Source organism: Rhinolophus hipposideros (assembly GCF_964194185.1).
Source record: "Rhinolophus hipposideros genome assembly, chromosome: 5".
Lineage (NCBI taxonomy): Eukaryota > Metazoa > Chordata > Mammalia > Chiroptera > Rhinolophidae > Rhinolophus > Rhinolophus hipposideros.
Window position 1 is genome coordinate 43,704,018 of NC_138051.1, and position 16,508 is coordinate 43,720,525.

Consider the following 16,508-nt stretch of genomic DNA (forward strand, 5'->3'; position numbering starts at 1 on the left):
ACTTTGAGAAGTGATCATATACAGGGGCCCAATGGAATAGGCAATGAGATCTCTATCATTCATTCATATAAAAAACATTTATCAAGCACCATTCTGAGCCAAGCACTAAACTAGGCCCCAAGAATACAATGGTGAATGAAGACATATGGTTCCAGCACTCTTAGAGCTTTTATGTCTACTAGAGCAAATAATAAACAAGAAAATAAATGCATAAAAGTTCAGGTTGTAGTAATAAGTGGCATGAACAGGGGGAAAAAAAGACCCTAATTACTGTGATAGAAAACGGTGGTGAGGGAAAGACAGGGTTAGTTAAGTTTTTGAGGGAAGGCCTTTCTGGTATGAGTTGAGACTTGAAACATGAAGCATAAATCAAGGATGTGTATTGACTCCCAGGCAGGAAAGTCTAGCGGGTCTTGAAACTGATAAATGTTTTTTTATATGAATGCATGACAGAGAGCTCATTGCCTATTCCATTGGGCCCCTGTGTGTGATCACTTCTCCAAGTCTTGACTTTTCTGTTCGCTCCTTTAATTTTTAATCACTGTAGCCAGAAGCACCAGAGATGAGAGAGGGATGACGGCTCTAGATGAGATTACAAAAGCAGAAGGGACTAGACCGTGTTGCTGTAGGTATAAATTTGGGGAGTCCCCAGGGTACAGGTAATATTTAAAGGCACGGGGAAGAGAGTGTAAAGACTACAATCCATAACATCATCCAGAGGAATTCCAACATTGAATAAGAGGAGCTTGTCAAGAAAATTGAAATGGTAGGGTCTGTAAAGAAAGGCACATTATTTGTCATTTTTCTAAAACTTCCCCAGTACAGCTTGTATCTATTTTGACAAAGTGCATTACAATTTGGTTTTCAGACTTTTGAGTGAGTTCCGGAGGTAACGGGATATACTTATATCCTAGAAATATCAATTTACAATTATATAGAAAGTGATTTGCTCATCCTCACTTTAAGTGACACCAGCGTGGCCCAGGATCTTTGAACCACAGCCCCGGGGTCCCCCTCTGTGCCGCGGTGGCGTCATCCAAAACAGTTCTAGGATTTCCTCCCAGTTGTCTTTGCTGCCATCCTTAAGACCTTGCGCCCCCGCCCTCTTTTAAGTGTAACTATACTCCGTCCTGCACTCTGTGTCGTAACGAAATCGAATACGCTGCCTTGCTTGCAGCCTAAGGTGCAGCAATGAGCGCAGTGACTGTGACCGGCATTGTGATGCGGTTCCCCTGCCGTCGGGCCTCCTGAAATTTGAACCTGGGGAGTCATGGCCACGGGCGGCGCCGCCCCAGGTAAGTCAGCGGATGGGCAGCGCCCGGGCCCTGGGCCTCGCACATAGTCTCAGAAAAGGGGGCCAGAAAAAAAAAAAGAATAGAAGGAGGGAGGCAGAGGCGGGCCGAGGTGGCGGCCAGATTCCGGACACAAGGCGTGCGGTGTCCCTGGAGGCCCGGGGCCTGCGCCCGCCTGCGGGCGGCCCACGCGCCGCCTCCCCGCGCCCCTCGTCGGAAGGCGGCGATTACTGCTTCCGAGGTCACTTGACGCGCGTCTCTAGGGCGCAGACCAGGCGCGCGCCAGCAGGAGCGGATAACCAACAAGCGCCTAAAGCTCGGGGCAAATGACTCCCCTCTGCCCTCGCCCTGCGATCTGCTACAACCTCCGGTCTTTGCTCCGCGCGGTGTGTAAAGACGCGCGCAGCGCAAGGCCAAACGTGGAGATGGCGGGACTCTTCCAGCCAGACCCGCCCCTCGGCCCCACCCCGCCGGGAGCAGCGCCGCTGGGGACGCTCCCTCCGCTGGCCAGCGCTCGCAGCCTGAGCCGAGGATGTCGGGGCGCCAGTAATGTCGGGGCCTACATTTCCTAAACCGTGGGGAGGAGGGAAGGCGGCCGGCAGTCCCCGCCCCCGGCCCCGCCCCCGCCTCGGGGCCGGGGAGGAGGCCCGCGGATTGGCCAACCGGGCTTAGGCGGGCAAGGGAAGGAGGAGGCGCGCAGGCCCCCGCGCCGCAGGAGCGAGTCCATTTGGGTTCCCCCCCTCGTGGGGATGCGGGGTGGTTTTTCTGTTGTGTACGGGGGAGACCATAGGTGTTACCCCCCTACTTTGGACCCGTGCGCTGAGTTTGGAAAGCCTAAAAATGCCCAATAGGTTCCGATCCCAAATCTGCTTTCGGAGAAGGGTTTCCAGCCCCAAATGTGAATGCCGCCTTCCCTCTGAGCCAAACGGTGGGCTCGTCCAGGAGGAGGGGGCGGGGCGGGGGGCGCCTGGCGGGAAATTTAGAATTTATGTAGTTTGTGCTCCACGGCGGGGGCTCATTTTGCGCCCTTTTCTTCCCTGTGCGCCCTTCCTCGCCTGTGCTCTGCTCTACCATGCCTTGCTCTGAAGAGGGCCCCGTCATCTCCCCCAGCAAGCGGCCACGCCCTGCGGAGGAGGGCGGCACGCGGCTCCGCTTCGTCCGGCTCTCGGAGCACGCCACTGCCCCCACCAAGGGGTCTGCGCGCGCCGCAGGCTATGACCTGTACAGGTGAGTGGTGACCGCCGGCCGCCCGCTCCCCCGGGAACGGCCTGCCCAGGCGAGGAAGCTGAGGGGCCGCCTTCTGTCCCCGCCATCCCCAGCCCCGCACAGAAGGCCCCGTTCCCGAAGTTTAGAGCTCTCAGTCACGTTAGCTTAGAGTCTGCCACAGCTTGGAACATTCACTTACAAGAGTACAAAAACAGACATTTTTTTGCACGTATGTCGTGTTTCCGCCTTTGTGTTGAGACTTTTAGCTGGACTCTTCAGCATCAATTCAGTAGGGATTTGGGCAAAGAATGCAGAATGGTAAATAAATAATCAGCAAATGCCCTGTGAGGCGTTACTGTTTTGCAACATTTATAGGATCCTCTCCAAATGGAAGGTAGAGACGAGTAAGGCCCACGTTGGCCTTCAAGGCCGGAGCGTGATGTTGTGCCCAATAGAAGAACAAAAGCCATGGTGGGAGCCTAGATGCTGCGTATGAACGTACCTAAGAAGGGTTAATGAAGGCTGCTTCTGCCTTAAACGGTTAATGAAATTTCTTCACGCGTCCGTATTTAAGTTAGTCCCAAGGACTGGAAGGTTCAGAAAGGGCCCGAGTGTAAACAGCAGGGATGTTGGTAATACTACCATCTTTTCGTTTGTACACTTTTCACCTGTACTCAAAGCTTTTCCCATATGCTATTGTTTTAAAAACTCACAACAATCCTGAAGTAGATGAGTGTTACTTTGTATAGATGAGGGAGTTTGTGGAGAGCTGAATTGATAACCCAAAGGCTACAAGGTAATAGAAATTTTGACCCTGAGTTCAGTGCCTTTCCCCCCGGATTACTGTGTCCAAGTCTTAGAACCATTACGGTAGGTGAAAAGTGATATTGGAGGTAGGGGACACTTATTACATGACTAACTCCTGAGCCTTAGGATGTATTTTAAAGCATTTAATGCTAATGTGAGAACTGCTGATCTAAGTCATCAGTACAGGAGTTGGGGAGGAAGGAGTGTGTAATGATAGTAAGGGAGGAGGGAAAGAAAAAGCAAAGTGAAGTATAGACTGGTGTAGCTGAAAGGAATATAATTCAGTCCCTTAATTTTTATGAATAAAAATAGAGGGATGTAGTTTGCCTCCACCATGTCTGGGAACTGCTGTGAGTCAGGAGAGACTTTGATTTAAGGTACCTGTTAAGCATCCTCATAAACACAGGTGACTTTCTGTACACTGAATGGACATGGAAATAACGGATCCCTAATAAATTAGGGGTTAACTATTTAAAGAGAAAATTTCATTGAAAGAAGCAAAAATACAGTATCGCTTTTACCAGCCTTAATTAAGGTTTTCAGAGTAACTTGCAGCTCTGCTGATTGTAAAATCTCTTAAATTTCTCTCAATGAGGGGGCTATAGTAATAGCACCCAACATTTGCTGGGTGGCCCGTAGAGAATCAGTTCCTCAGCAGTGCCGTCTCCAGGGCTGTTCACAGCGGTCAGCTCTCCACTACAGCCAGTGAAGGTCATGGGCACCGCTTGGTAAACTACCAAGACCAGCAGGAAAGATGCAGCACAGCTCTACTCCCTTATTTTGTCCACCCATTTTCCCCTTTCCTTCTGAATGTTTTCCCTAATTGCTTAGAGGATTGTTGTGAGAACAACAACTGTGCCTGAGGCAGGGTAAGGTTTAATAAATGTTAGCTATATGCAGCTATTATTTACTTTCTTTGTTCTCGCTTCCTCTTTTCATACTGCGTTACTGAAGCAGACAGTCTGCTTTTTCTGTCCATTTCTGCTAAATAAGTACCTCAATTTCCCCACCAAATTTTGTTCAGGAGAGGATACATTTACATGTCGTCACCTCTTTCAGGAGAAAACTTCATAGCGAATGACTACATCTAAATACCAGTTCTTTTCTCCTTAGTGCCTATGATTACACAGTACCACCTATGGAGAAAATCCTTGTGAAAACCGACATTCAAATAGCTCTTCCTTCTGGGTGCTATGGAAGAGTAGGTAAGTGGTTTAAGACATAGGTAAGTATTTGTCATGCTTTTCCTTTGCGATGTGTTCCTTCATCTAAATTTCTTTGGGTTATAAATGAGGGAAGAGAGATTGCTCAGCCTGTGTCCTAAAATTAAGTGCCATCTGTGATGGCAAATAGAGCCATTTGAAAACTTTCATTTACATACAGGCATGTCTCTGAGATATTGTGGGTTCGGTTTCAAACTACAGCAGTGAAGCAGATATCACAAGCAAGTCATGGATTTTTTTAGTTTCCCAATGCATAATAAAAGTTATGTTTACGCTATGTTGTAATCTACTTAGTGTGCAACAGCTTTATGTTTAAAAAATGTACATACCTTAATTAAATTCTTTATTGCTAAAAATGCTAACCATCATCTGAGCCTTCAGCAAGTTGTAATCTTTTTGCTGGTGGAGGGTTTTACCTTCAATTTGTGAAAAGCACAATATCTGAAGCACAGTAAAGCGAGGTGCAATAAAATGAGGTATGCCTATATCTGCCTTTGCCTCTATCTCTGCAGTTTTTCTGATTCCTTATTTGAGCTCTTAGGAAGCTCACATTGGCCCAAGAGGTGGTTCTCACAACCACTCCCTGTGAGAAAAACTGAAAATATAGGTGATTTTTAACTGGCACTTTTTCCAGTGTTAACACCAACTTGCCCTTCCAAGGACCAGATTGCAGATGAAGTCAGATTTCTTTACGAAGATGGTGATGAGAATGGCTAGTATTTGTTATGTAAGAGATAGAAGTTATGTAAAACTTTTAACCCCTGTTGGTCCCACTTAGCCTTTTCCCCTTTGGGGTTTTCCCCCATGAGGTATGTTAGGGTAGGGAATACTAGACTCTTCAGTGGGCTAGAGGGAAACATCTCAGTGGGAGGAGCTAGACAAAATGGAGGGCAGGTCAATAGGTTTGACTTTTCTGGAGTGAGTCAGTTGTCAATTGGAAAAAGCTTAAAAGTACTTTTCAAGAGCATAATTACTTTCCAACTAACTTGAATAAACATGAAGGAGCAAATGGAACTGTGCCACACCCCCACCCCCGGAATGGGAAGTAGCTAGACTACCACTGTCTTGTTAGCCATGAGTATGAGAACTGCTGATACTTCAGCATTAAAAGGAAAATGAGATGAGCTCTCTCTTTATCTCTTTTTGACAGCATTGACTGCATTTTTAGTGTATTTTGGGGCGAAAAATATCAGGAGATGGAGTGAAATAAAAGGACAGGAAAGGGCAGCATTTAAGGACAAAGTTTCCTGATTTAAGTTATTCTGGAGTAAAATACTAGAAGTTAGGATAGTTAATGGTAGGCCTGATGTTCAAGTCAGCAAATATAAGGTATTAATTTAGCTTTTGATTTTTTTCATTTTAAAAATAAAAAGCACAGAAAGCACAGTAAGAATGAAAACCATAGTGGACTTGAGTTTTTAAGTTTAGTTTTTGGTGTTTTGATGATATTAAGCCTTTTATCTTACTCTGGTTCATTCGTTTCATACAGACCTGTCTTGGCATCTGACTCATGAGTAGGAGTTCCAAGTTCTAGGCTAAGTTCTGCTACTCTTCGATTAGGTTTATGCCTCTCTTTATCGCTCTGCCTTCTTCCTGTCTATGTACATTGCAGTATGCTCAGCAGTCCCATCTTAAAACAAGGCCTTCCTCAGTTCCATGTTCCTGCCAGTTGCACTCCTCCCATTGTAGCTAGACTTCACAGAGCTGTCTACGGTTGTACGCACTGGAGCATTTCATTCCAACAGTTCACAGCTATACCACCATAGATCCTCATTTTGAAGTTGTGTGCGACTGGCTTAAGTTGGCTTCAAATTAAACTTTATCAAATTTTTCTGACCTATTCTTGTCTATTTTGGTAATACAGTATGATACATATATTCTTGAATTAAGAACCATCTATTAAAGCTAAGATGAATATCAATAGTAAAAGAGATGAGAATAACATGTTTAAATTTGTCAATTATGTCCCATATTGCCCTTCGCCCGTAAAATAGCCAATTTCTCCTTTTTTGTATTTTAGCTCCACGTTCTGGATTGGCTGCAAAACACTTCATAGATGTAGGAGGTAATATGTTTACTTTTCTATTCTCTAAGTATTTTGCTTAAGAGGTAGTAATCAAATGACAAGTTTTATTTTTATCTTCAGAAATGGTTTTTGTTGTATCTTGCCTTTTAGAAATTTCTATGTGAATAATAGACAATTATAATAGTTTCAAATGCTATTTGATCATGTCTAATTTTTATAATAAATGAATGTTACTTTACTAATAGGCTAACTAGACACTATCTGACAAATTGGATTTTTGCCTTGGTTTAATGATAATCTGTATTTAGTCCAAAAATGAGTCTATTCTTAGAAGAAAGGTTGTTATTATAAAAGCTTTTGTCATTATTTGAGCAATTATTAATATATAGGTTCCAGAAAATGCAGGTTTGTCTTATAATAAGAATTTACTGACCTAAGAGAGGCATCCATGTTTGGCAAAATACAGAAAGAATCTTTCCCTAAAGTCAGGAGAGAAAACTGCTTTTCTACATCCATTTCTTGGCCAGCTAGTCCTCAGTGGCTCCTATTGCCCTTATAACAAAGCCTTGCTCATGTCCCCCGAAGTCAACAACCTCCTCATAGGGCCCCTTTCAAGTAGGAGCCCCTTTGTTGTAAGATCATACTGTAAGGAAGTTCTCTGCCTTTTACTGTAAGGAAATTCTCTTTCCTAATATGGCTCCCTTGCTTCAGATCTCCTCATTATTGGGGTCCAGACTCCACTGACAAGGGTTCCCCATATCCTGACCCTTTATCTCCATTGATAGTGAGCTGGTGCTTCACTAACAAGACATCTTGGCCCTCGGATAGGTGCGAATGATAGATGCTCCGCCTCCCACCATTTACAAAGCTACTTTTTAACAGATGAGGAAACTGGGTTGGAGATGAGCCCAAGTTGACATGTTAGAAACTGGAATCTCCATGCATATGATTCCAATCCCATGTTCTTGCCACTGCAGTTAAATTGCTATGGATCACCCGTCTATCCCTCCACCAACCAAGCACTGCTGAATTAGCTCAGTGTTACCTCCATGGCAGGGGCACAAGGCCCAGATGAGGCTTGCCCCTGGGCTATCTACAGCCTGCCCTTAGTCTCCCCCTGGTGTCACTAGGTGGTGCTGTGGGGCAAGACAGGAGCCCAGGAGGTCTTAGGGACTGAAGAGAGGAGCTGAGTTTACAGGACAGTGATAGGTAGGGCTGAGGATTGCCTGGGCTCGGTTATGCTTGATTGTCAAAAATACTTTCAGAAGGTCAAGTATGGTAATTAATCTTTTATATATGGTAATCTTTTATATAAGAGATTGTGTATATTTTAAAGAAATTTCAAAGGGTCGTGAAAGGAACATGAGCTTTGGAGAAACAACTGGATTTGGGTTCCAGCTTTGTTACTAACTAGTTAGTTATTACTTAACTTTTCTGATCCTCAGTTTCCACATATGTAAATTGAAAATTAGTATACCTGCCTATGAAGTGTGGGAAGATTAGCTGATATTGTATGTAAAGCACTTAACACTGCTTGGCACATACTAGATCCTGTAAATTATATTTCCTGTCCCTTAAGGGCTTTACAGATTTTTTTTTTCACGTGGAAACGTTTTTCCTAACCTTGTTACTAATTTTGGCTCTGTTTAAAACAACCCTCTGAAAAAAAGTCATGTAAAAGAAATGGAAAGTTAGTTTGCCTGGTGGTTGGTGTGCTATTATTTATACAATCACATTGTGGTGTGTTCTTGGATGCAGAGTATCTTAAAAATGTCTCTTAGGCACAAGTTTATCATAGTTGGCCACAGTTTTTATTTCAGAAGAGAGATATTGTTAGAAATCACAGGCTGTAAATAAGGGTCAAAGGGAAAAGTTGAGTATGCAGGATTCTGTTCAGAATTCACATCTGGTAGGTGTGGATAGTTTTCACTAAAGGTTTCCAACAAGTGACATGCCAAAGTCTTGACACACTAAAACTTTTGCCTGAAGTCAGTTAATCACTGCCAGTTCCAATGCATGATTTTTCCAGTGATAACTTCAAAATACTTTCTGCTTTCTGATGAAGAGAAATATCCCTGATGCTTATGTCCCTTATGTAGAAAAAGAATAAGCCTTGGGCTTGTCTTAATGGTCAAATCGCCTTTGAGTAATAAATGAACTTGGAACTATTGGATTTTTTATGCTGTTGACATACGAGTAAATGCTGGAAAACAAAATAAAGTTTTAATTGAGGGCTGTCTTTTCTTGCCACACGTTTTAATTGACTTCACACAACTTCATGTCCTTTAGTTAGTTGAAGGCTTTTCCCATGTCTGTGTGCCAAGCATAAAATCTCGGTAGATCACATGGCATTGCAGAATTCAAGACACCCAACCATTTGAATTTGATAGAACAACTTTACAGATATATAGCAAAGGCCTTTACAAAAAGGAAGTGTTTTTCTATGATAGAAGATAGAATACAGTTAAAAAATTAATACTTGGAAGTCATATGAAGAAGATAAATACCCAAACAGATAAGAAAAAATACCTCATCATAAGCAATATAGAAGAGGACAAAAAAAAAATTATAAGCAGTAGAAAAGAGGACATGCAACTATGCAATAAACGGACAGAGGAAGGAAGTCCGGCCTCACTATAGTCATCAAAGGAATTCAAAGTCACGCCTCCATGAGGTACCATTTTTTACTCATCAAATTGGCCAGAATTAAAAAGATTGCTACCATCTGGAACTGTAAGGACTTTGGAAATAGGCATTCTTAAATATTGCTTTTAGAAGTTTGAATTGCTACACCTTGTTTTGCAAATGGTCTAGTAATATCCATTAAAATTTAAAGTGTACACACCCTTTGCCCCAGAAAAGTGCTTTTTGGAAACTTTGATGAGGATCAAATGCTAAATACACTAGGACATATGTAAAGGGCTGCTTTGTTTATCATAGCAATAATGTGAAAGCAACCTGAATGTGTGATAATATGTAAGAGATAGTTACATACAAATAAGGTACTTTATTTCCATATCTTTGCTCTAAAAAGAATGACTAGAATTTATATATAACCTCAAAGAATGCCTATGATATTTTAAGTGGAAAAAAAGAAAGTAGGTATGTGAAATACAGAGGATGCCCAAACAATGTTTACACATTTTAAGAAAGGAAAAAACTATAAAAATTGTAATACAATGAATGACGCTAGCATTTGTTGATTAATGCCATCTTTTGAGCGAATGTCATACTACACATTGCTATACTATAATTCAATTCAACTTTGAAAAGTAATGTTAGGTTGGTGCAAAAGTAATTGCGGTTTAAAAGGTTAAAAATAATTGCAAAGACTGCAATTACTTTTGCACCACTCTATACATACTGTTTCTCCCTGAAAATAAGATCTAGCCGGACAATCAGCTCTAATGCGTCTTTTGGAGCAAACATTAATATAACACCAGTCTCATTATATAAGACACAGTCTTATAGTAAAATAAGACCAGGTCTTATGTTAATTTTTGCTCCAAAAGATGCATTAGAGCTTATGGTCTGGCTAGGTCTTACATTCCGGGAAACATAGTAGATAACATCTCTTAAAAAGTGTACATTTTTTGGCACCCTTGGTATATTACTGTAACATTGGCTACCTGAGGAAGGGTAGGGGAATGTCATTAGCTTTTACTTTCTACTCGTACGTATTTGTACTATTTGGGTAATCTAAAAATGTTTTAATAAAATAGAAACAAGAGTTCAGAAGTCAGTCCATGTTGTCTTTATCTAAAGCATTCTAGGTAAATGAGTTCTGTCCTGTACTTCAAGCCTCGCAGCCTGGAGATTCCTACTGTGGTCATCTGTCCTGCCATGGAATAACATGTACTGAGTGGTGTCCTCATTAAATCTGATCCACATTGTTCCTGCAGCCAAAACTTTCTGCATATAGATAACATAGAAAAGAGATGATCCCATCTTCATATCAATTCTTTCAATAAATATTAAGCATTAATTTAACAGTTAACCTGCAGTGGGGAAAGAAACCAGGTTTCAGTATTCTTTGAATTGGTCAATTTCATTGCTCCATAGCTAGAAAGGAATATACTGTTTCCTTTAGGCTAGACATGATTTGAACCATCTCTGCTGCTTTTCAGCCACTTTTATACTCATGCTTCTCTCTGTTAGAATGTTATTTATCTTTAAACTCTTAAAAGTTTTGTTTCAGGAACCTTTTAAGAAGTGCTTAAATTCAATTTCACTTAATCCTAGTAATTTATTCATAAAGCACAGGGGTTCATTTAAACTATTACAATCCACTGGAAAAATCTAAAATGTTGGGGTTTTTTTGAGTATTTTTCCTATGGTGGAACTTTTTTTAAAATTTGCTTTTTTCCCCCCATATGACAAAAGTTGAAAAGAAATGCTTATCCTTGATGTAAAAAAATTTTTTTTTTTCCAGTTGATCTTCAAATAATTGAGTCTCACCAACCAGCATTAGTACCTGTGGAGCTAAATTCCTGATTACTTTTATTTCCTTTGTTTTTTTTTCCTTTAATGAGTTATTTTGTTTTTTGGGAGGCAGGTGTTAATAAGATGTTACACTGAATTAGGTTCACATGAATTCTCCAGCATTTTACAAACTGAAGGAAAAGAATTAACGTATAAAACGAAATTGGCAGTGGGGGGGTTGTGGAGTGACTGCTAGTAGATAGGGGATTTCTTTTTGTGGTAATGAAAATGTTCTAAAATTGATTGTTAGGTGATGGTTGTAGAACTCTGAATACACTAAAAACCATTAAATTGTAAATTCTGTCTAATATTAAAAAAAGGAAATGAGAAGGCCTGGTGCACTTGTATTATCTGTGCTTGTATTTATGGAAACATTTTAAATTCTTGGCCCAAAGATAAATGCTAACAAGCCTGGCAACTGCACCTCTCTGGGCCATGACTAGGCCCTGGCTAAAGTTTGTCTCTTATAAAGATTTGCTGCCCTTGTGTTTATAATCTCAAACGGGTACTAATTATACATGGTTCTCTGTAAAAGCGTACTCATTAAGCCTGTGTGCTAATGTCTTCTGAGAGATCATGCTCTAAGAAAGGATGGTAGCTCAAAATAAAAGGAGAGGTAGACAATGAACTGAAAATTTCAGCTCCATTTCTGTTATAAAAATGGAGTCTCCTGATATTTGTTAGATTGCTGCTTAACAATGTTAGCCTCAACTTATTCCACTGCAGATCTTCAGACTGTTTGACATTTTTATTTATCACTCAGTCATATTTCAACTTGGATATTAGTGGAAGCTGCTACTAGGAAAAGCCTTTAAAACCCAAATCATAATTTTCTTCTTGTCTTTTTGGCAGGTGTGCAACAGATAGACAGTGGGTTTGGAGAGAGCAATTCAGAACAATCTGTCTGAGATGCTAAGTGCCTACTCCTACTTCAGAGTAGGAAATGGTCACCATTTGTAGGAACGATGGGGTGGAAAATTAGGACTATTTTCTAAATTCTTATTAGTATTTTAGTAATATTGTTTCTTAGTTTTGAGGCTTTACATAGGTAGTACCAGAGCAAGATTCACTTATTGCAAGCTATAGGGATAAAAATATCAGAGCTACAGAAGAGTGATTTTGAGGTCATCATACACGCCTAGTGTTTTGGTAGCATAACCAAGCTAATACTGTTTTTCTTTTCTTCAGCTGGTGTCATAGATGAAGATTACAGAGGAAATATTGGTGTTGTACTGTTTAATTTTGGCAAAGAAAAGTTTGAAGGTATGTTAAATATATAGTCACATAAATGCAGTGAATTTTCTGAGTTACATATATATCTAAAACATGGTTACTCTTGTAATTCTCATTGTAGAAATCAGGATATAGAGAATGCATTCATGAAATATCAGTAATAAACTGTTTTTTTTTCCCTTTGAAGTCAAAAAGGGTGACCGAATTGCACAGCTCATTTGTGAACGGATTTTTTATCCTGAAATAGAGGAAGTTCAAGTAAGTATCATAAAAACTGAATAGGGAATGAATGATGTAACATCTTCATTGAAGGAAAAATACAATTTTGAGGATTTAATATGCTATTTGTAATTAAATAGTAGCATATATGACTTAATTCCATTTTAAGCAAAATTAAAATCTTAGTTTTAGAATTTCTTGAAATGATTTTTATAGCTATCATAGCATTATTTTCAATGACAAATCATTTAAATATACTGTGAAATTCTATTTCCTTAGCTTTTTAGAAAATTATCCAATATTTAAATTTATGGAGGCTTTTTAAAAATAATTTTTTTGTTGTAATCTTTTTAAAAAGATATAGCAAGAATAAAAGTCTTACTAATTAGGAACTGGGGAGAAGTGAAAGAGGATCTGAAATTAACTATGTGGCTTGCAACATTTATGTCTTTTCAGGTTTTAGATGACACTAAAAGGGGTTCAGGAGGTTTTGGTTCCACTGGAAAGAATTAAAATTTATGCAAGAAAAGAAAATGACAAAACATGCCTTTTTCTTAAAAATAAAGAATTTTTGTTTAGTGTTGTTTTGCACTTCTGTAAACTTAATATCTTCAGCTTTTAAAAATATGTGGTTCTGTTATATTCAAAGAAAGGGTGCTCTGTTTGGATCACATAGAGCTTTGCTTTCTGGTGTTTTTCTACATTCAATTGTTGTATAAATCTGCATGGTAACCTAGTACAGTTTATTTTTTAAATCAAATGTACTTCAATTACAGACACCCCAAACTATTTTTTTTTTTTTATCTGAAGATTTCTTTGAGGGTAGGAAGAAGAGAATCTATTTTTACGTTTTGTTTGTTTGTTTGTTTGTTTTTTAATCATTCTTTTGTAGACTCTAGCTTGACTGGGCAGAGTATATTTTGTGAAAGGAAATATAACTTGGGAATTTCCAGTTGTTTGTTCCTCTGAATTTCATTCCATCGAGTAAATTGTACGGGTTGTTTCCCTCACTGAAGTGAGGTTCCCCTCGCTGAAGTAGTAATAATAGGCTATATCCAAGAAAATGTGCAATTGAATCGGGATAAAATATATGTAATGATGTATGCTTAGGCCACTGGGTTTGTCCAACCCATGTACTTTTGAATAAATATATTTAAGCAGCATTTCACTGTCCATGTAACATTGGCGGGGGGCTGACTCTGTGGATTAGTTTCATTAACATCTATTGCAACCTTCTAGGTGTGCTTTCCTTTACTGTACTTCCCAGACTCCTTTGCACCAGGGCTTTGGGTGTCGTTTAGGCTTTGTCAGATGCACCAGTGTGGGACTGATGAGGCATCTTTTTTGAGTGTGGGTCCTACAGAGTGCTTCTGGAGTGGGCAGCTCTCTAGGCTGTCCAGTTCCTGGAAGCACAGGATAGAGTTTGTTTCTTCTCTCCTTCCAGTGTTTTCTAGGCCATTTAATACCCTTTAATAGAGTAGTTTCCATCTGTGGGTCACAATTCATTAGCGAGACATGAAATCAACTCAGTGGCTCATAACTGGCATTTAAAAAAATTAAATAGGAAAACAGTGGAGGACAGCACATGTTAGATAGGTAAATATTGTGAAGATTATTTGAATTGCATATTTATGTGTATATTTGTGTACTAGGGTATGGTATAAACTACATGCAGTTCAGTAAAATTTAAATAAATCCTTTTCTGCTAAACTAGTCGGAGTGGATTCTGTTCTCTGAACCCTTTCTATACATCGTAATAGTTGAGTAAGAACAAACAGTATGATGTGACACCAGGAGATGTGGTTTTAGCTTTCACTGTTAATGTTAATTACCATTTAGCTGAAAGTCCACTATATTAAGCACTTATTTACAAACTTTCTCATCATACCTGTCAGAGTAGATAAAAACACTTTTTATAGCTGACAAAAATAGTCTCAGAGACGTTTAGTAACTTGCTTAACATTTTAGCTAATATGACCACTTAAAATTTGGGTCCTATGGCTTCACAATCCATGTTCTTTGCTGTATGTTCAGTCTTTCAAGTGGGAAAGAAAATAGAAATATGGTTCATGAAAGTCCTCTAGTTCATACCTGGTATATATTTCCATCTGGGCACATACTTAAAGGAAGATGCTCAGAGCTGAAGCTACTCTGAAGTAACCACAAGGTTACTTTAGACCTGAGTTTCGTTTTGTTTGGAGAAGTGTGTTTGGAGAACTGTGCTGCAAATGGGAGGAATGGAGGGGGAGTGGGGAGCAGAAGGTCTCTGGGATATGACGAGTTCTTAGATATTAAAAGACTCAAGGGAAATTAGGCTTGTTACATGTGAGCTGAGTGACTAGAACTAGGGTCAGTAGGTTTAAACGGTAGAAGATGTTATCTGTGAGATAATAGAAGATAGTATATATTAGTCTCTGCCTCTGGTTCCTGGCATAGAACTCCTAAAACCCTTGTCATTTCCTAAGTGATAAGAACACTGGGAGCATCTCTTGTTCTTTGACCTCTGTTCCTGACAAAGCTCCTGAAATCCTTGTAATTTTCTGGGTGAGAAGAGTGTCTTTTGTTCTAATGAGGTGACTAGGTGGGCTCCTGGATCACCAGAAAGACCATGATTAGAAGTTTACAATTTTTGGTCATGCACCTAAATCTCTTGAGAAGGGAGAAGGCTGAGGACGGCGTTAATGATGGATCCTGACTACGTGACGAAGCCTTCATAAGATTCCAAAAGTATGGGGTTTGGAGAACTGAGTTCATGAACACGTTGGGGTGCTAGGCGAGGCACTCCCACAGGGCACGGAAGCTCTGCTCCTCTTCACACACACCCTGCCCTACACATCTCTTCCATCTGGATGTTCATCGGAATCCTTTAATAAACTAGCAAACTAAGTGTCTGAGTTCTGTGAGCCACTCGAGCAAATTAATCGAATCTGAGGGAAGGGGTCTTTGGAATCTCTAATCTATAGTTGATCAGAAGCACAGGTCATAACCTGGCCATGTGAAATGTGTGTGTGTGTGTGGTGGGGGGAGCAGTCTTGAGACTGAGCCCTTGTGGGTTTTGAAACTATCTTCAAGTATATAGTGTCAGAATTGAGTTACTGTAAGACACCCAGCTGATGTTGCAGAGAATCACTTGGTGTGGGCATAAGCCTTCATACATCTGGTGACCAGAGTGAAGTGTTTTATGTGAAAAGTTGAGACTCGGAAGGAAGACAGTAGGGAATAACTGGGTTTTTTAGAGGAAAAAAGCTGAGTTTTTCCTTTACAGTGACATAAGAGCCGACTCATGGAACTTCCCTAAAACAGTAAATTTAATGATAAAAGCAAACTGCCATCTGGGAGAGTATGATATTGTCACTTGGGTTGGGATTATTGGACACTCATTTTCACTTTATGCAAGGTTTAAATATTTTATGGTATTTTTACTTTGTTTTATTGTGAAATATTCAGAAAAATTATGCAAAACTGTATATGGCATAGTGAATAACTACAAAATAGAAACCCCTAAATAGTGGTCTGGGCTGGATTTTTAGGAGGTGAAAACCCTATACTAATAAGGCTTGGTTCCAGAGTTCATTTAGCTAGATTCAGTTGGTAGCAAAGGGAAACCAGGGAGCAGCCCTTTATATGGACAAGTTCTTCCCACTAGAAAGGAAAACAGTATTTTTACTGATGGCCAGAGAGAAGCATCGTTTTTACATGTAGGGCTGCACATTATTTTCAGATTACAAATTGAATAGCAACTACCACTATCAGTTTAGTAACTTCCCAGGCAGAAATCAGGTAGTTTTCCTTCACAGTTCTGCCTCACACGCACCTATGATTTCCACTATCCACTTCTGTCCTTGGTACTGTATACGTCAAAAGAGAAATAATTAGAACAACTCCTACAAACGCATCTGATGCTCCATCAGTTAATTTACCTTGGTGGCTGTCTAGAGGAAAACACTAGTTCTTAAGCCGTTGCCCTAGGTGGATAGAGGGGCCACAACCCAAGATTTGGGTTTCAGAGCACCTTCCCTA

The 16,508-nt window shown here is 40.3% G+C and overlaps 1 protein-coding gene across 3 annotated transcripts; it reads left to right on the top strand.

The window, feature by feature from the left end:
• The first annotated feature begins 1,018 nt into the window (after window positions 1-1,018).
• Window positions 1,019-15,367, top strand: DUT (deoxyuridine triphosphatase). 3 transcript variants are annotated; one of them, XM_081047986.1, is made up of 7 exons: window positions 1,019-1,295; window positions 2,381-2,519; window positions 4,419-4,510; window positions 6,549-6,593; window positions 12,225-12,299; window positions 12,457-12,527; window positions 12,945-14,199. In XM_081047986.1, the coding sequence occupies exons 1-7, from the start codon at window positions 1,271-1,273 to the stop codon at window positions 12,999-13,001; spliced, it is 504 nt and encodes a 167-aa protein (XP_080904112.1). In that variant the 5' UTR covers window positions 1,019-1,270; the 3' UTR covers window positions 13,002-14,199. The 3 variants fall into 3 exon arrangements, with proteins under 3 accessions (XP_080904112.1, XP_080904110.1, XP_080904111.1); XM_081047984.1 differs by lacking the exon at window positions 1,019-1,295 and adding an exon at window positions 1,531-1,838 and having other exon boundaries at window positions 12,945-15,367; XM_081047985.1 differs by lacking the exon at window positions 1,019-1,295 and adding an exon at window positions 1,957-2,220.
• The last annotated feature ends 1,141 nt before the right edge of the window (window positions 15,368-16,508 follow it).

Coding starts and splice junctions, on each gene's coding strand:
- DUT (XM_081047984.1), top strand. CDS start 1,619: ATGACTCCCCTCTGCCCTCGCCCTGCGATCTGCTACAACCTCCGGTCT. Junction 2,520..4,418: donor GCAGGCTATGACCTGTACAG/GTGAGTGGTGAC, acceptor TTTTCTCCTTAG/TGCCTATGATTACACAGTAC. Junction 4,511..6,548: donor TGGGTGCTATGGAAGAGTAG/GTAAGTGGTTTA, acceptor TTTGTATTTTAG/CTCCACGTTCTGGATTGGCT.